Here is a 20,544-nt window from a genome sequence, read left to right as displayed (position 1 = left end):
TTTTTGAGGACCTGGTTCCCTGCCCCCTCCTCTGAAGACTGGCAGGGGGTGATTCCAGAAGACCTCCCCGCCCCCTCTCCCAGTCCCCTTCCCTTCCATAGTCCTCCTCAAAAAGCATTATGGCAAGTCCAGCTTCCCTTTGCAGGCCTGATCCCTCCTATGCTAGCCAACTTCCACCCCCTGGGTCTGGTTCCTAAGACATTGCTTTTGTGCCCAAGGGACTGAAAGATGCCTCTTTCTAATGGTGGGGTTTCAGGCACAGTGATTGTTATGTGGGAGATAGTTTCTCAGCCCTCTCTCCCACAGATCCCGGCCTGATGGGAGGGGGCAGCGGCTGCTGACGTGGCCAGCCCAGGAAGCCTGCGACTTGGAGGGGGGATGGGATTGCCCACTGGAATTTTTCCACCCACACCCCTGTTCCCAAGGCCGAGTCCCCCAGGTCAATGAAGAGTTAAAGCTGGGAAATCTAACCCTCATTCTATCTGAGCCAAACCAGAGCAGGGCTGGGAGGAAGGGGGGGAGGGAGCGAGAAGGAGGAGGAGGAGGAGGAGGAGGAGGAGGAGGAGGAGGGGAAACCTGGGACCCGGCTCGGCCCCCTCCCTCCCGCCCTGGCTGGGTCCTGGTGCCAGCACAGAGTTATTATTACTACAGCGATGGGCCAGGGAGCCAGAGGCAACCAGCAGCCCTGGACCTGACTAAGCCGCTCAGCCTGGCCTTCATGGTGAGTCACGAGTGGGGTGGGGGAAGTGAGGAGCCCCCTCCCCTGGAGAGCACAGTGTGGAGGGAAGGGCTCAGCCCTCCCCCTCACTGGCTGACTTCCCGCTGGAGGAGAAGCCCCTTCCTCCAAGACTCTCCTTCCTGCCCTCCACTCCTTCTTCTTCCACCTCCTTTGCTGATTTCTCACAAAAGACCAGGGTTCGAATCCCAACTCCCATGTGACCTTGAATAAGCTGATCTCTTCTGAGCCTCAGTTTCCTCATCTGTCTATTGAAGACACTGAACTGTGATGATCTCTGAGACTTGTTTCTGCTAGACTTCCAATGACTTTTCCCTCCTCTTCCTCCCCTGGCCAGAAAGGAGAAGCTCGGTCCATGAGCGATCTCCCCTGCCAGTGCCCCCTGAACATCTGAGTGGCTCCCTCCCTTTCTCCCCTCAAGCTCCTCTTCCTCCTGGACCCTCGTGCTCAGGCCAGGTCTGACTCATCATCAGCTCCAGCTGCAGAATAATTGTGATGAGGGAGATACTGGCGCCTTTGAACACAGATGACTCTTTTGTTTGGGGTCGAGGAGGAGGGTCTGAAGGGAGCCAGACATTCTATTCCCTTGGCTTTTCTGATCCAGGGGTACCTTAGCCTCCCTCATCCCCAAGGGATGGGATAGGAGACCCAGCTTACAAAGGAGAAGGGAGAGGAGGACTTTTCTAGGGAATAGGGTATTTCCTTCTCTCTCTACTCCCAAGAGGATGATGAACCCCCTCCCCCAAGCCAACCTCTTCCTGAGGGCTGGTCCTACAAGGTAGCATCAGCATCACAGACCTGCCAAACAGCCAGTGATTGGTTTTGACTCCTGCTCTCCTTTGTCAGCAGAATGTTTGCCTCCCAGTCTGGCTCCCAACAGGAATTCTGGGGATCAACAGGAGAACTGGGAAACTGAAGCCCAGTCCCAGAGGAAAAGAGTAGATGCCTTCTGTCTTTGGCTTTGGGGACTCTGTTGTAGGGTATAGCGGGACCTCCTTCCTTCCCAGTTCTAACAACCTGGGAGGTTTTTGTTTTTAATTCTCTGAGCCCGAGGTTTACTGTTTCTGGGAGATTCTTGTGGATGTGTCCCAAAAGGTTTTAAATTGGAAAAAGATGGGGGCAGGGAGGGGACCTTGAACTTGTCTCTGCTCTTTGGTTCTCTACTCTATCACTCTGACCCCAAATGACTCCTCTGACCCGAGCTGGAATCAGAGGATCTGGAGCCAAGAACCATTATGGATGCTCTGGTTCTGGTCATTCCTCCTCCCATCTGGAAAGCTAGCCTCTGCATTGCTGCTCCTGGGGGTGATGGGGACCTCAGTCACTTTGTTGTCTCTTACCCTTAAAGCTGAGCTATGTGATATCCAAGTTTGCATAGATTCCTGGAGTCCTCCATCAGAAGAAGCCAATCTAATGGTTAGGAAAGGAGATCCAGAACTAAGACAGGGTCAGTGGTGATGCTGTGACTGGAGGGGGTGGGGGGGACTTTAAAATCCTTCCATTCAGACTGCTGCCTCTTCTAGGGATTCAAAAGACTAGTCCTGGGGCCAGTGTCTGGTGGGATCTCTGGGCTGAGTCAAGGTCACCACTGACAAGGGCCGATTGGCGTGGCTGCCATTAAACAATTCATTTCGGACGTAGAACTGAGGAAGCGATTTTAAGAGACCATCTAGTCTAAGCGTGACTTGATTAGGCAGCTTTCCCACAACATTTCTGACAAGTGATCATCCTTCCCTACCTGGAAACCTCCAGGGACGGGGCCCATGGATCAGCCGGACAGTTCCAGTTATTAGAAGTCTGATTATCACTGGGGCTTATTCTATCCAAGATAGAATAACCCATTCCCCCTTTCCTTCCCTTGGGCCTTTTGCCCTGTGCTTCCTCATTTAGGTCACCATGGCAATTGCCTCTCTGACTCCCCGATGGGCTGCCCTCTTGATCCCACTCTTGGTGCTTGGGGTGCCCACTGAGGAGCCTGCACCTGAGACACCTTCCCCAGCCCCAGGGGGCTGCCAGCGATGCTGCCAAGGATCCGAGTCCCTAGACCCTTCAGGGGCCAGTCCATCTGCTGTCCCCTATGTGATGCCTGAGGTGAGACCCTACATCAACATTACCATCCTGAAGGGTGAGTGTCCAACATGCTGGTATCTGACTCTGTCTTCTATTGGGGACCAGGGTGGGGGTGGAGAGTAGAGCAGATGGGGATGGAGGAAAGGGGTCCTTCCTAAGGGTAGACATCCAATGACTCAACAGACTCCCTTTGGTGGCTATACAATACCATATTGTTCTATAACCTTTCAGAGCCCCTTTCCAGGATGCATATGATCCATCTGTATTCTGGGCAAGTTTCCCAGAGTGCTTTGTGTATTGCCAGCTCTTTGGGAAGAGTAACTGTCCAATAGTTTAAACCAACCCATTGGGACCATCAGGTCATGGGACAATACGATTTAGAGCTAAAAAGAATTTTAGAAACCATTAATTCAACCCCCTTCTTTTAGACATGAGCAAAGTAAATCTTGGCCCCATTTCCTTCAAACCTTCCCCTTAAAAATGGGTCCCAGAGCAGAAAGGAGCTTCCTCAACACCAAACCGATAAATGGATATTCAGGGGTCAGCGTGTCCTTGTAGTCCCTGCCCCGCCTTTGGTTCCCATTCAGTGCTGATACAGATTTAATTACAAAGGAAGTCAACTATTTTGGAATATAATGATAAAAACATTTAACAAGTTCATGGATCCCAGATGGAGCCAAACTCCCCACCACCACCACCACCTTGTTTAAATAAGGAAACTGAGTCTCAGGGAAGTTAAAGATATATATTACCTACCCCTCAGTCACACTAATCTTAGCAGTTTGAAAGCTTTGAACCCTGGGCTTTGGAGTCCAAGGTAAATGGTGTTTCCACTATGCCACGAAAATGCTCTTACTATTAATGAGAATGTTTATTATTCTATATGACAAATAGACTGATTATTTTATTATCTTATTGAGAATATGCTTATTCTCAATCTAGTCAGTGGTTTCTAACTGAAAGCACATATTTAGTAGAAGGAACTAGGTATGGAAAGTCTGCAGGCCTGGGTTTTAAAACTGGCTCTTCTGCTCACTTACCTGGGTGATCCTGAATAAAACAATTCCCCTTCCTGGGCCTCAGTTTACCCATGAGTTCTTCCTCCCTGTGATCCATCACATAAATTGAGATGATAGGATGGGGAGGGCCATACCATCTGGTCCTCCTTTTCATTTGGATCAACCTCATTTGACCTGATTATAACACTTGGTAAAAACTTCTCCAACATTAGCATCATGCTTCCTCCTGGGAGGTTGTTAAGAAGGCTCTTCTCCAGTCTTAGTGCCACAATACTGCCAAAACAGTGACTACAACCCTTCCAGGACTGGCACCCGTGGGCATTGGCTCTCCAAGGCTTGTGGAGTGCCAAGGACAGGTCCCTGGGAGGCTCTCTGTGATCCCTTACTCTTGCCCACACCAGCTCCCTGCCTTGTAGCTGTATTATATTCTAGCCAGACTTTCTGTCCAGGCAAATCGACACCTGTTGCCCCCAGAGAATGATAGCTGTCCATGGTAGGAGCCCTCTGGCTCTATTGTCAGATTAACAGACTACACCAAAGTCTATCGGTTTGTTGAAAGACTTGGCCAGGAGGCATTTCCAAATGTCTCCTGTTCTGGATTATCTCTCTGGGGAGATGGGAAGATACCTCAACAGCCCACTCAGGAGTTACTCAAATGTCATTTCTTGGATGCCTGCCCTGACATCCATTATCCCACCCAAGAATCTGCAGCTAAACGTAAAATTCTTAAAAGATGACCTTTCTTATGGTCTATCTCCACTCATCTACCACACACACCCACATTCATACACATGCGCGTGCGCACACACACACACACACACACACAAACACTCATATGCACACATGCACTTGCACATACAGAGTTCTTGGGGAGAGTGCAGACCTTGAGCACCATTCCCTCTCAAATTTGGGTAGCCAGTGTCCCCTATCCCCTAATGTCCAAGAGAACACTCTCCCTTGGTGCTTGCTGGAGGGTGCCTCTGATGGAAGGTGCTGTTGCTGGTACATGAGGCCCACTAGGACAATCCAAGAGCAGGTAAATGAACAATTCTCTTTAAAAAAAAAATCATCCTGGATTAACCCTCAACATTAACATTGGACTCAGTGATCCTTGTGAACTCATGTATGCCAGGTTCAATCTTTGAAGGCTTCTCAATAATTTAAATAATGGTTCCACTCTTTCTGAGGAGGAGCCTCTGGGAACACACAAATTTGACTAGTTTCTAACTCTCCCCTAGTTCAAGTTTCTCGAAAGCATCATGGTTACAAAGTATGGGCTATTGAACTGATTAATAAAAATACGGTAGAGCACAGAAGTGAGGATAGTGAGAAAAAAAATGGTTGTTCAACAGGAAAGAGACCAGTATCACAGAATAAATGGTTCAGAATTCTAAGTTCATCTGGTTCAGCCAGCTCATTTTACAGTAAAGGAAACTTTACAGAAAAGGAAACTCCAGAGAGAGGAAGTCTCTTGTTGATGGTCATACTGATAGTGAGACCAAGGATTGAAGCTGAACCCTCTAAATCCCAATCCAGCCCATTTTCCGAATTTCTTTAGCAAAGTACAAGTTTCAGATGGGTGTTATCCTCTTCAGGAGAGAGTTGGCTATAATCCATGAAAATAAAGCCTCAAATCATTGCTAGATTGAGTCTTTCATTATGAGTGATGACAGAACTAGCAACATCATTTCACCTTAACCTCCCTATGATTCTGTGAGGTGGGGCCTCTTAGTATTTCCATTTTGCAGATGAAGAAATTGAGGTCTAAAAATGTTAACGACCTAGACAGCTTCCCACAGCAGGATATGAACTCATATGTTTTGGGTTTTTGCAAGGCAACAGGGTTAAGTGACTTGACCAAGGTCACACAGCTATTAAGTATCAAATGTCTGAAAATTGGATGAACTCAAGTCTTCCTGACTCCAGAGATTTATCCACTGTGCCAGCTAGTTGCCCCGAACTCATGGCTTCTTGACTCCAAGCCCAATATGCTATTCAATAGACTAAATGAATCAGTCAGCTAATCGAATCAAATAACTTGCATGTCTCTCCGTTCTCCTGTTTCTCTTTGGACTCTTGGCTTGATTCCTTGCTCTCAGCATTATCTTCTGTTCTTGGCTCTGTAGTTCCGAAGCACTCTGGACCCCATCACCAGACCCCTGGCTACTCCTCATTGCTAAGCAGCCTCTGCTTCTGTCCACTGAGCTGACTTGTGGTACTCTTCCTCCCCACCATCACCCTTGCCACTCATCCATCTTCCTCTGGGCTCCGTTTCTCTGTAAGCTCTTTCCTCTGGGCAAGTACTTTGGACCTGTGACTTCAGTCAAATGTCTGCTCTGTTATATCTAGGTTCTCTCTTGCCCAGTTAGGTCAGGAAAGGAGAGGCAAAGAGTAAGATGAGAGGCTGTCTAATAGCTGTGGGACCTTGGACAAGTCACTGAACCTTGTCTATAAAATGAATGAGTTGGATTAAATAGCCTATAAGACCCCTCCCAACTCTAAATCTATGAACTCTCTTCTGCTATGTGGAAAATGAAGGGTGTAGATGAAATTGTCTCTAAGCTTCTCCCTCACTTTAAATTCTAATAAATAGAGGGACTTTTGGTATTATGATGGAGGAGGGATACTTTTTGGAGTAAACATTTTCAGTTGAACCATACAGAAATATGAACACATTTGTCTGAAGGGAATGGATTCTGAGGTGACTGAAATGGCCCATGTAGGGGAAGGACTAGCCCTTGACTACGACTCTGCCAATAGGTGTTCACCCTGACATGCTTTACTTTACAGGAGATAAGGGAGACCGGGGACCCCTTGGGATGCCAGGGAAGATGGGCAAGGAAGGCTCTCGAGGGGAACGAGGCCCTCAGGGCCCCAAAGGGGCCAAAGGCCAGGCAGGCAGCCCAGGGGAACCATGCCAGGCCAAGTACTCAGCCTTCTCTGTGGGCCGCAAGAAGGCTCTACACAGCACTGAGGACTATCAACCCCTGCTCTTTGACACGGTCTTTGTGAATCTGGACGGCCGATTCGACATGTTCTCTGGACACTTCTCAGCTCCCATCGCTGGCATCTACTACTTCAGCCTCAATGTCCACACCTGGAACTTCAAGGAGACCTACCTGCACCTGATGCGCAATGAGGAGCCTACCGTCATCCTGTATGCACAGCCCAGTGACCGTAGCATTATGCAGAGCCAAAGTGTCTTGCTGGAGATGGCCTCTGGTGACCGGGCCTGGGTGCGCCTCTTCAAGCACCAGAGAGAGAATGCCATCTACAGTGATGACGTGGACACATACATCACCTTCAGTGGCCACCTCATCAAGCCAGGGGATGAGTGACCCCCTCACCTACTCCTTATCCACCTCCCCCACTTCAATCTTTATCCTCCAGTTTTTACTTTCCAACTCCTCTCCCATCTTCTCCAACTCTTCTCTCATCTCCTCTACATCTTCAACTATGATGGAAGATAGTCTCCCAAATTAACCTCTACCAACTAGATGTTTCACTTGAGCAAATCATCTTTCTTCTCTGAGCCTCAGTTTACTCACCTGTAAATTGAGGGTTACGCAGAAAGATCTCCAGAATTCTATGGTCCAGTCTCCTTTAGCTTCTCTTCTGTCTCCTCCAACTCTCTATCTCTCGCCTTTCCTTTTCCCTCATCCTCTTGTTTCCCTTCTTTCTGATCATCCCCCCTTTCTTGTGCTTTTCCTTTCTCTTCTTCATAATCCTTATGTTTTTTCATTTATTCATTCAGTCGATGCGAATTTATTGCCAGGCATTGAAATCTGGAGATACACAAAGCAATACTTCCTATCCCACTAGGCTCCCATTTTCCTCCTCCACCCCATCAGAAGTGGCTACTAACGTTCTCTCTTTCCTCAGAACCTCCAAACGGTTCTCCCCCATGGCTCTGGGAAGGGTTCTCCTTTTTCTTTACCCATTAAGTATGACTTTTCTCAGTCTCCTTCCTGCCCTCTCTTCCACTCCCCCACACCCACATTACTCCATCCCAAGCACAGATGTTAAAAGACTGGAGACGGGTAATAGCCTATGTGTCGATAAAGAGGAGAGTGGGACCAGATCAAGCTAAGACCAGTTTCTAGGAAATGGCACTCAGCGGTCCACTCTCTGGTGGTTTCATTCTCCATCCTACCAGCCTCTACTGACCAGGCCTGGATAAGTAGCTGGGCCATAGCTGAGATTCCACCCTGGGAGCCTCCCCTTCTTCCAAGCATCCTCATCTTCTTTTCTGGGGGCAGCTCCTTTACTCCATCCCTAGCCCCTTGGAATAACCTGGCCCTCTGTTTTCCTAAGCCAGCCAGACAGCCAAGGATGCCCATTCTCTCCATTGTCTCCATGGGTCAGCTTCCCAGTGACCCCAAGGTCAACACATTTTCCTTTCCCCTTGTCCTACACCTGGCTAGGGTAGATTGTGGTCTATAATGTGAAGCTCACCTTTTTGAGCTCCCTGTTTCCCATGGTGCTCAGTCATGTCTTCAGGTTCATCTTGGTGCTCCCCAATTGTGAATGACCCAGACTGGACAGAGGAAAGGAGGGAGGCCTAAGGATTTGCTCGGCCCCCAGCAGGCCTGGGGTGTCTGGAAAGGGGAGAAGAAGGAGGGGAGGGAATGTCTAACTCCTCCTGACCCCCAAGAGGGAAGAAGAACAGAAATGGTTCAGATGAGATAACCACAACTCTAAAAATCTGTGATTCTAACAGAGGTGTTTGGGATGAGGTGGGCAAAACCTAGAAACAGTGTTCAAAGATGTCACATTATATCTCTCCTACAATTTGAGATTCTCTGGTCCCCAGGGATCTTGGAACTTCCCCTAACTTCAGGTAAGGGTCTGAATTAGATAACGTCTTCCAGGGAACCTGGGGGAATGCACCCCTCAGGAAACAAGGGAAGCATCCAGGGTGGAGGGGGTAGAGCTGAGACCCTCCCTTCCCTCTCTCCCCTTCCCTCCATGGTGCCTACACCTCTCCTCCAGGATTGGCCTCCAGTTCATTGGTGCTAATTCCTCCTGGCCTGCATGGTGGGTTGGGCCCCGGTGCTTTTGTTATCAAGGTTGGGGATGGGCCCCATGCTGTGCTTGGGGTGACCTATATGTGCAATAGCACCCAAGGTCACAGGAGTTGTAACCCCAAACCACAGCGACTTTTTGGTCTTGTCTCAGGCTGATTAAAAACTAAGGTATGTTTTTCTCAGTACTTCTGTGGGTCTCATTCTTCTTTGGACCCGTCACCCATTTCGTGATTCCCAAGGGTTGAAAGAAACCAAATGGGGGTGCTAGAGGGCGAGAGGCAAACACCCCCAATTTTTGTTACTTTTGCCACCTCAGACAATCCCCATTAATAGCCAAGTTTCTCGCAGGCAGTGGAAAGAGGCTCCAAAGAAGCACTGGCTTGGGAGACAGACTCCTTGGCTTAGAAGACTTTGAGACCAGCCCCTTTAGGGGACAGGTGAGTGGTAAAACGACCAGTCTGGAGTCAAGAAAACTTTGATTCAAATCTGGTCTCAAACCCTAGAATATACAACCCTGGGCAGTTCACTGGGAAAATGGTAATAATAATAGTATTTTAACTCCTGGAGTTGTTGTGAAGACCACATGAAATAATAGTTTTAAAGCACTTAGGTCAATGCTTGCTTCTTTCCATCCTGCCCTTAATTTGTAAATGAGGAAATGGAGGCCGAGACGGTTGACTTCACTCAAGGTGGAGGGGTCCATAACCTGGAGGAGAGAAAATCTCTTTCCTGTCTCAAGCATTCTAGATTTCAGGGGATTCAGGAACTTGAATGTGAAATATATATTTACATATTATATATAAAATATATTATCTATTTAATATATAGTTTAACACATAATTTATGTTAAATATACCATTTAATTTGATATATAATTTATATATAATATACAAATTATATATTTTATATATTATATAAATTATATAGTTTAACTTTGAGCTGAATTAATAAGATTCAAAAATAACTTCTATATTCTATATATTTTAATTTTTCTCAACCTTTGGTTTCCTTTGTAATACTATTTATTATATTATATCAATTTCAAAACATTATATTTTTCACCAGATGACTTAATGGATACTTGAAACAAACCAGATCTGGCCTAGCATTGTGTGGCTTGGTTCAGAAATAAGGAAGCAAGATTTGAATGCTGACTACAGGAACTTGTGGGACCATTGTCCTTTCCTGACTGCCATTTACCATCTAGGTGACCTTGGGCAAGACATTAACCTTCCGTACCTCAGTTTCCTCTTGTTCAGAATAAGGAGATTGAATTCAGTGACTTTTCAGTGCTCTTCCAGTCTGAAGCTAGGATCCCAGATTTCCTTCTAAGCATCTTTGAATAAAAGACAAGGTTTATTTGGTTTCTCCTGAAGGAGCAGATATCAACTCCTTTGAGGCAGGAGTCAGTGATAGAAGAGAAACAAGAGTCATGTGATGGATGGTTAGGAGACAGGAGAATGGGTCAAAAGCAGACTGTCCCAGTAACTTGTGATATTTAAAAAAGCCCCCTTTTTGGACCTCAATTTTCTCTGTAAAAAAAAGTGAGGGTAGGGCTGGCATAGGGGAAGACAAATGAAATTCCAATAACATGAATTGACTTTGGGAGTGGGTTAGATTAAATGGGAATTCTGATTCCGATGCTTTTGCAGAGAGCAGATGGGGAAAGATCAAAAGTTCCTGGAAGAAAAGCCCATTCTGTAATTTAGGATGCCAGGCTGGGGCTCAGAGCATATTTAGACATTTACTGGGTTGGTTAATGGACTCACCTCCTGTTCTGGGGTGGGGGGGGTGAGATTAGAGAGGACAGAGTTTTTAATCTAAGGACCTCTAATTCCCCCATCTGACTAAAAGAAAGGGAGGGAGGGAGGGAGGGAGGGAGGAGGGAAGGAAAAGAGGGAGGAAGGGAGGAAAGAAGGAAGGCAGGGAAAAAAGAAGGAAGGAAATAAGGAAGAAAAGGAAGGAAAGAAGGGTAGAAGGAAGGAAGGAAGGAAGGAAGGAAGGAAGGAAGGAAGGAAGGAAGGAAGGAAGGAAGGAAGGAAGGGAGGGAGGAAGGGAGGAAGGAAGGAATGAGGAAGAAAACAGAGGGAGGAAGAAAGAATGAAAAAGGAGGAAGTAAGAGTGAAAGAAAAAGAAGGGAAAGGAGGGAGGGAGGGAGAGAGAGAGAGAGAGAGAGAGAGAGAGAGAGAGAGAGAGAGACAGACAGACAGACAGACAGACAGACAGACAGAGACAGACAGAGAGACCAGAGACAGCGAGAACTCTTGTAACAAAACTCCAGCCTTCTTTTCTTTGCTGGTAAGTCATCTTCTGACATCCCGGCCAGAGATCTTTCCTCCACATCACTATGCTGTCTTTTCCTCTTCAGTGGCCGAACATCATGGGAATGGACTTTGTGGAAAATGTGGCAGCAGATCCTGAGCAGGGTTTTTCACAGGAGACTCTTTCAATAAGGCCAAAAGCTGTAAAGAGGAGCCTGTCTTTGGGGTATACACACACATACCTAGTAATTTGTATATATAATCATTTTCTATCGTGCCCATTTTATAGATGTCAAACTGAGACTCAGGAAGGGGATTTTGCTTTGTCAGGGGCCAAGCAGTGGGTTTTCAGTGGGACTTGTTGCCAAGACAGGGGTGCTTCCCAAAACTTGAGCGAAGTTGATTTACCCCAAGGTTCTTAAGTTTCTTGGCACCTTTAAGCTTCTTGGGCAGCTAATCTGGTGCAGGCTAGAGACTGCTTTTCAGAATCGTGTTTCTAAACATAAAATAAAGCACATGAAATTAGAACAGAAACCAATGAATTACACTGAAATAAATAACAGATCTTTTTCAAATCAAGTGCATATTCTCCAGGCTAAGAAAAATTCGACTCTAGCTTGAGCTGCCCATAAACTCCCCAGGAAGAGGGGAGGGTTGGCACAAGCTTCTTTTTAGAGAGGGATGGGCACTTCCTTGGCAGCAGGGGAGAATTGGAAAGAGGATTGGGGTGGAGTCCCTGGATCTGAATTTAAATCCCAACTCAGCTACTCTCAAGCAACAAGACTTTAGGCAAGTCAGCAACATTTCCAGGGCTTGTCTGTCATATCTGTAAGTGTTTGTGTTGGGGGAAGAGGGAAGAGAGTGGATGGACTCTGGGGTCCCCCCAAGAGCTAGAGCTTGGGTGTGGTCTTGGACGTTGTTTAGGGGCTCTGTACCTTAATTTCCTCATTTATAAAAATCATTCGGAGGGGTAGACTAGAAAATCTCTAAGACCCTTCTAGAACTCAATCTGAGGAGCTCTGTGAGCCCCCCAAAAAGACCCTTACCCTTCTTAGTCCTCTCTATACAACTCTCACCCTGAACTGATGGAGTTGCACGTCTTACCGCGGTGTTTTGGGAAGTTGTTCAGATGACTGAAGAACCAGCTGTGGAGGGGTGGGCAAAAGACCCTGATTCTGGCCCTGCCACTAACCAGCTCTATGATCTGGTACATGTTACTTCCTCTGTCTGGGTTTCAGTTTTCTCATCTACCAAAGGAGGTCAGGGGGAGGGGAAGACTCTGTGAACTATAAGATCCCTTCTAGCTCTGACATTCCTTGTTCTAAGGGACAACCTCATGCTCCCTGTTCTAAGGACCCTCCCAGATCTAACACACTCAATTCTAAGGTCCTTCCAATTTTGTCAGGCTCTTTTGTAATCATCACCTTCACTTCCAAGATTGCAGACTCCTAAGAGCTGGTTTGGGCTGGGGTCTCATTACAGCTCATCGTGTCTACAGATGCAGGAAGGGGCTGGCTACTTAAGCTCCTAGGTGGTCAAGAATTATACTTCATTCTTGGAAACATGAACTCTCTGTGTCCCCTAGTTCACTTTGGAGGTAAGTGTACGTCTGGGAAACTGGCCTTCCCTTCCACTGTCAACCCTTCCTGCTCATGACATCATCCCTGTGTCCTTAGGGCCTTAGCTTTAAACCTCTATCTGTAAATTAGATGAATTCAGGGCACAAGGTTGACCAGTCAATCAGTCTGTTAATCAACTGGTCACTCGATTGATAAGTGATTCCTGTGGAGAAGAGGTTCTTACCACCAGCAACCACTGAAGTAAACAAGCCCCTAAGAATTGGTAGCCCCAGATCCCTTCCAGCCTCCACTGAGACTGCCCCAGCTCAGCCTGTGGCGCCATGAAGCAAGCACTGCCCAAGGGAAAAGGAACCTCGGTTGAAGTCAACCGATGCCTAATCACCATGCAGTTCTAGGTCTCAAGATCCTAGTTGTATGACTTTGGGTCAGTCACTGTCTGAACCTCAATTTTCACCCCTGTAAAACAGGGGAGGGAAGTTGGACTGAGCCATCTCTAAACCTAAGCCCTCACTCTTATGTTCCTATCCACTGAAGGCCCACTTTGGCTAAGATTTTGGATATAATGGAAGAAGACCTGATCCCAGTCTCAAGAATTATGAATCTCCCAAGAGGTATAAAGGAACTGAACTCACACATTATGAGGAAGTCAACAGGCAGCAACGAACAGTAGTTGATTCCTAATCACCCAGGAATTGTTAGAGAAATGGACTAAAACAGAGGAAACTGTGGAAGTTTCCAAGAAAGGATAACTTGGCCTGGGTTTCCCCAAACATGGTACATTAGAACAGACAGGCATTTCAAACAGGGAGATCTGGTTGGCTCCCAACTGTGGCAAGCTCTGATGATCAAGTAAGACTATTCATGCCCCAAGACCCCATTTATCATGTGGTGAAAAAGGGGGGGGTTGGATAGTAGAGAGTGTGCCATTGAGATCCCATGGGAATACTTTTCTTCTTCCAGGACCTCAGTTTCTTTATCTAAACTTCTCTGAATCTCATCTAAAATAGAATTTAGTAATAGTCTAGCTAATAGCTAGGACTTGTAGGAATTAAATGAAATATATGTTTAAGGTTCTTTGCTGGGCACCTAGGTGGCAAGGGTAGTTAGGTGGCACAGTAGATAAAGCATTGACCCTGGAGTCAGGAGGACCTGAGTTCAAATTTAGCCTCAGACAATAATTACTTATTTGTGTGACCTTGGGCAAGTCACTTAACCCCCTTTGCCTTGCAAAAACAAAAACAAACAAAAACTTCTTTACTAAACTTAAGATACATATTGTAGTTATGTATGTATAGATTTATACAGATCACATATACATATATGTATAATAGAAAATTATATTTGCATTTATACAAATACATTGTATAATATACATATTAAAGATGCAGAAATATAATGTATGTATGTTTATATTATGTATATATAATATATGTATATGTGATTTACTTAACAATGTTTGTCCTTCATTTTTGAAGAAGATTATGACATCAGAGAGGTGATGCCATGACAAGAAAGTAAATTGGATTTGAGTGAGTGGGTGCTGTGCTAAGTCACTGGTTTCATTTTCTCCTCTAGAGCTATCTTGGGTCCAGTGAGCAGATATGAATCAGGATGACTGGAGATGGCCCTGGATGTGAAGCAATCAGGGTGAAGTGACTTGCCCAAGGTCACACAGCTAGTAAGAGTCAAATGTCTGAGGTTAGATTTGAACTCCTATCCTCCTGACTCCAAGGTCAGTGCTCTATCCACTGCACCAACCTACTTGCCCCTGTGATATATATATAGTATATGTAGTATAAATGCTAGCTAACATTATTTTTAAATCAACAAAATTAAAGCTTAGATCATTTATTATATAATTTATTACATTATCTAGTCCTAAATCAATTAAATTATATATAAGTATATTTAATAGTTATATAATATGTGAATTATGTGTTTTATATCTAATACATTCAGAGAGAGAGAGAGAGACAGCTAGGTGTTGCAGTGGATAAAGCAATGGACTTGGAATCAAGAAGACCTGAATTCAAATATAACCTCAGACAATTACTAGCTGTGTGACCCTGGTGAAGTCACTTAACCCTGTTAGCTTTATTTTCTTCATTTCTAAAATGAACTGGAGAAGGAAATGAAAAACCATCCCAGGATCTTTACCAAGAAAACTTCAAATGGGGTCATGAAGAGTTTGGAGGCAATGAGGTGGATCAGGGACTAGAGAGAGCTGGGCAAAGACCTGAGTTCAAATCTGACCTCAGATACCCTGAGCGAGTCACTCAACTCTGTTTACTTTAATCCACTGGAGTAAGAAATGACAATGGCACCCTTCTATCTTTGCCAAGAAAACCCCATAGAAAATATGCTCCACATTTAGAATTATTTCCCCCTATTACACAATCAATGACTGGGAGAGCCAGTCACCCTACTTGTGTTTTTTAAATTTGAGTCTTTTGTGAAAGATTTTTACTGATAAAAAATATACAGAAAATGTATGTATTCCAAAAATATGGTCCATGGGATGTTAATGATTCTGATACAGGGAGAAACAACAAATAATATATAATCCAGAATCATCATTTATCAATGATTGATCTATCTATCTATCTGTCTATCTGTCTGTCTATCTGTCTATCTACCTATCTATCAATCTATCTATCTATCTAGGTAATTGACAAGCCAGACTATCAGAGAAGGACAAACAAAACAGGGAGGATCCTAAAGATTATGGAGGGAGGGGGGCCATTCCTTGAAGACCCTCAGAATTTTTATCCAGGAGAAGCAAAGGTTTCAGGACCAGGAGTCAGGAGGTAATTGCTATTTTCTGAAGGACTATTGATTTTTTTTATTTGAATTTGACTTTTTTTGTTTGGTGGCAGAGGACAGACCCCATAACATGGAGGGGGTTGAGACAGGGAGGAAGAGAGAAGGGGTAAGTGGGAGTTTCAAAGAGACCAGCTGAGGCTGCCTCTGCATGTCATCAACTCTCCATCCCTAGAGGTCTATATGCAGAGGCTGGCTATCTAGTTCCTGGGGATGTTGCAAAGCAGATTTCTAACTAAGGAGGGCTGAACCAGATGCTGCCAAAGGCCCTGTTGGCTCTGAGAGTCTGTGTCATGAGATAATACACAGAAACGTGATTTGGGGGGGGGGGGTCAAAGAGTTAGCCAGATGTAAAGGATTGTCGGAGTTCCAGGGGAACCCAGAGCCAGAGAAGGAAGTGATAAATTTTCTGCTCCTCCTTCCCCCCTGCAGCCCTCCTCCCCCTCTTCTCCATCCACCCATCACAGTAGCACACACACTGCCACGTGTGAATGGAGTGGGAAGTTGAGGGGGGAACGCGGGCAGGAGGGAGGAGAAAGGACAAAGCTGTAATCCGACCAGGAACAGATGTAAAGAAAATTAGGATGTGTAGGGAGAGAGAGAAATTGGGGCCAGAGAAGTGGGGGGGGGGAGATTCCCAAGCCAGGCAGGAAGGGAAAGATTTCTAGGACATGAGGAAAGATCAGCAGGCCTAAGCCTGCCTTGGCAGGGACCAGGGGCCTCTATTTGGGAGCTGGAACTAGAGACAAGAAAATCCAGGTCCCTGGAGAGTTTGCCTTGCTGGGGAGGAAGGAAGGTCCTGGACTGTGACTAAGCCTGGGAAACCAGGAATGGAGTCAGGATGCTGGGATCACAGGCACAGAGCTAAAGGGGACCTTGGAAGTCTAGCCCAACACCTAGCACCCAATGTCACAGTCAGCAAATGATGGAGCACAGGTTCTAATCTGGGTCTTCTGTCTCCAAAATGAACTACTTAATCTGGTTATTCTGGAAGATTCTGGAGTGGATTACAACAAAAATAGGATATTATAAAATAAAAAAGCAATGGAATGGCATTAGCCCCAAAGACCCCAGAACAACTCAATCTGACCCCTTGATCCCCCAGAAAATAGGATTTTAGAAGTGGGCACCCCCTGGTTGTTTAGTGGGCAGAATAGTAGGTCAGCCTTGGGTCTTACTGCCCAATCCAGAAGGTGACACAAATATCTGGGAGTCATGATGATAAACCCTGATCAATGTGTGGGTATCAAGATGGCATCATTCAGAATTCCCAGCCCTCTATGCATGAGAAACAGTCTCAGATAATCCAGTGGAACCTGAACTCAGCTTGGACATAACTGTTGGCCAGTTTTTTAAACATACCTGATAGGTTGTGTGATGCATGGGGCCGGTGGCATTTATGTTGGGTGGGTCTTCAAGGGTGAAGAGGAAATCTAGAGACTGAGATGATGGGGAGTATGAACTAGGTCATGGAAACAGAAAATTTCAAGATGTTTTTGGAGAATAGAAATAGTCCAAGTTGGCTGAACACAGAGTATATGCAGGGAGAGTAGTGTGGGAGAGCCTGGAAAGAGATCCATCCAGGTCTATCAGTACAACCAAGTCACAAGCAAAGCTCAAGAGAAATCATTGGTGATTATATGACATCAGTGGAAAGGACTAAATGAGCAGACAAAACTGGCAGAAGCACTATAACAGATATGGATTTTGTTGACTACCACCTCCTTGGGAGACGAGCTCCCAAAGTTTCAAAGGAGGATCTTTGGCTTTGAAATTTCTCTTCTGGCCTTGAGTGTCCCCTTTGTATCACTGGCTTTGGAGTTAGAGTAACTCCATCTCCTGACCTGACCTTCCTGACTGGTCTCCAACATTTACTATCTATGTGACCTGGCAAGTCATTTAACCACTGTCTGCCTCAGTTTCCTGAGTTGTAAAATGAGGATCATAAAAGCACTCCCTCCCAAGGGTTGCTGTGAGAACCATATGAGATGATATTTGTAGAGTTCTTGGTACACAGTAGGTGCTTAATAAATGATTGTGTTTCCTCCCTTTGCTCCTTTCTGGATTTAAATCAAGTCCTCTTTTTTCCATGGTATCATTTTGTCTCTGGAAATAAGTTTAGGTGTGGGGAGAATAGAACACAACAGGTCCCCTAAGCATGGGTTATGATGTTCCTTCCATCTGAAATGGCCTCCTCCTCCATTCCTATCTCCTATCAAAATCCTATCTATCCTCAAGGTACAGATGATATGCCACTGCCTCCATGAAACTTCCTCTGATTCTCTAAAAAGAAAAGAATCATCTTTTATGAACTTTGAGGGGGAATCAAAGGGTTGGGTTGAGTTATTCTGGAATCACTGAAGTAATGCCATTCCATTGCTTCTTTTTTTCATTTTATAATTTTTTTTACAATGTCATGTTAAAACAATTTAAAATCTTTTTTAAGTTTTGAATTTCCCATGTTTCCCTCCTTTCCTTCCCCCACCTAAGAAGATAAGCAAAACAATATAGTTTATAAGTATACGGTCATGCAAAACACATCCATATTAATCATTTTGTATAAGAAGACTCAAATTGAAAAAAGGATTAAAGAAAGAAAATGAAAAATAGTATGCCTCAGTCTGATTCAGACAGTATCAGTTCTTTCTCTGGAGGCAGTATGTTTCATCATGAGTCCTTTGGAATTGTCTTGGATTTGTATTACTGATAATAACTAAGTTATTCACAGTTGATAATCATAGAATATTGCTGTTTTGTGTACAATGTTATCCTGGTTCTGTTCATTTCATTTGCATCAGTTCATTTAAGTCTTTCCAGGATTTTCTGAAATCATCCTGCTCATCATTCCTTGTAGCTCAATAATATTCTATCACAATTATATATCACATACTTGTTTAACCTTTCCCCAAATGATGGGCATCTCTTTGATTTCCAGTTCTCAGGCATCACAAAAACTGCTACAAATATTTTTCTTTTAAAATTATTTATTTATTTTTCCAACTACAAGCAAAGAAAGTTTTCAGCATTCATTTTTCTATAAGGTTTTGGGTTCCATATCTTTCTCTCTCTCCCTTCCCCCCCCCACTCCTTGACAGTGAGTAATCTGATATGCTATAAATATTTTTGTACATATGTATCTTTTCCCCTTTATTGTGATCTTTTGGGGGGATACAAAGCCAGGGGTTGTATTGTTGGATCAAAGGGCATGCTCTGTTTTATTGTCTTTTGGAAATAGTTCTAAATTGTTCTCCAGAACAATTGAATCAGTTCACAACTCCACTAACAATGCATTACTATCCTAGTTTTCCCACATCTTCTCCAACATTGATCATTTTCCTGTTTTGTCATATTGGAGAATCTGATAGATTTGAGTTGGTACCTCAGAGTTGTTTTAATTGGCACTTTCCTTTTTTTTTTTAGGGTTTTTTTTGCAAGGCAATGGGATTAAGTGGCTTCCCCAAGACCACACAGCTAGGTAATTATGAAGTGTCTGAGGCTGGATTTGAACTCAGGTCCTCCTGACTCCAGGGCTGGTGCTCTATCCACTGTGCCACCTAAGCCACCCTTAATTTGCACTTTTATAATCAATTAGGATTTAGAGTATTTTTATAAGATTATAGAAAGTTTTCATTTCTTTATTGATGAGTTTTTCTAAAGTCCAGACTTGAATGCAGGACCTGTCTGGCCAGAGCAGAATGCAGAAGGATGGTCATTTCTTGCTCTGGTCACTGTGCCTCTCCCAAGACAGATGAAGGGGGTGTGGGTTGTTTTGGTGCTATGTTAAAGTGTTGACTCAGATTGAGCTTGTGCTCTGCTTAAAACCGCTGATCTTTTGGACAGAAACTGGTATCTCACCAGACCCTACCTATTACATAATTCTTCAATTAATTTGATTCTTTTTGATCCTCATCAAATTTCATCTAACTAGAATTGGTCTTTTGTTCTAGTTCTCCCTCCCTTTCCTGTTCCTTCCTTCCTTCCTTCCTTTTCCTTCCTTCCTTCCTTCCTTCCTTCCTTTTCCTTCTTTCCTTCCTTCCTTCTCCTTCCTTCCTTCCTTCCTTCCTTCCTTCCTTCCTCCCTCCCTCCCTTCCTCCCTTCCTTCCTTCCTTTTCCTTCCTTCCTTCCTTCCTTCCTTGCTCCCTCCCTACTTCCCTCCCTCCATCCTTTTCTTTTTCTCTTCTTTCCTTTTTCCTTCTCTTCATACTCTCTTCCATCTTTCCTTTCTCTCTTTCTAAGATTCTGATCATATAGCTGTCTTCTAAAAATCTAAATTGTTTAGTGAGTTGCACCTGCATCACAATTGCTTCTTTCAGACTTTTTTTTTTTGGTTTATTGGAACCACTTATATCTCTGCTGTCACAATCTTGTTATTGAGTTTGTTTCATCCTTTTGCATCACATGTAGAATGCTGGAGGATAGATTCTGTAATCCCTCACCCCAAATTCAGGGTAATGGTCGTGTGTCTCCAGATCCCAGGTGTTAATCTAGATCTAAATTGCTCTCTAAAAACAAATCACCGGGTAGTTTCACAGCAGTATCTGGGTTATTCACTACTGGCAATCAGATCTGTAATCTTCCTTAAATTATGAGATGCAAGGGAGGATGGATCCTGGAATGGGGAAAGCAGAGGGCCTTATGGCATTTACAGAATGGACGGAAGAGAGCAGACAGAGGAGGAAAGGAGTAGGAAGATATGAGTCAGTGGACTATAGTATCAGCAGTCTGGTGCTGGAAGGGAACTCAGTGAATGCTTACTTCAATATTATCACTTTATAGAAGAAGAAACAGGTCCAAAAAGTCTAGATTTCAGATGACAAAAAAATAGGATTTGAACCCAAGTCTTATTCTACTGGGGAAGAGGGGAATTTTTCACATACCTCCTTCCCCTCTTGTCCATGAGGTACCTAGCACTTATCATTGGAAACATGCATGTAGTTTTAACCCCTACAATATCCTCCAGGTTCCATCATCTAGAACCTTCACATAGTTTTAGTCTCTAGCACCTCCTTGAAATCTTATTTTTCTGGAACC

General features: G+C 44.6%; 1 protein-coding gene across 1 annotated transcript; it reads left to right on the top strand.

Moving 5' to 3' along the window:
* The first annotated feature begins 662 nt into the window (after window positions 1-662).
* Window positions 663-9,600, top strand: C1QTNF6 (C1q and TNF related 6). Its single transcript, XM_074226861.1, has 3 exons — window positions 663-721; window positions 2,627-2,861; window positions 6,616-9,600. The coding sequence occupies exons 1-3, from the start codon at window positions 719-721 to the stop codon at window positions 7,161-7,163; spliced, it is 786 nt and encodes a 261-aa protein (XP_074082962.1). The 5' UTR covers window positions 663-718; the 3' UTR covers window positions 7,164-9,600.
* Window positions 9,601-20,544: the final 10,944 nt, after the last annotated feature.

Source organism: Macrotis lagotis, chromosome 2 (assembly GCF_037893015.1).
Source record: "Macrotis lagotis isolate mMagLag1 chromosome 2, bilby.v1.9.chrom.fasta, whole genome shotgun sequence".
NCBI lineage: Eukaryota > Metazoa > Chordata > Mammalia > Peramelemorphia > Peramelidae > Macrotis > Macrotis lagotis.
This window is presented reverse-complemented; position numbering and strand designations above follow the sequence as displayed.

Bases quoted from the DNA above. Each gene is read 5' to 3' on its own strand.
- C1QTNF6 (XM_074226861.1), top strand. The intron at 2,862-6,615 runs GTGAGTGTCCAA...TTTACTTTACAG, and splicing joins CAACATTACCATCCTGAAGG to GAGATAAGGGAGACCGGGGA.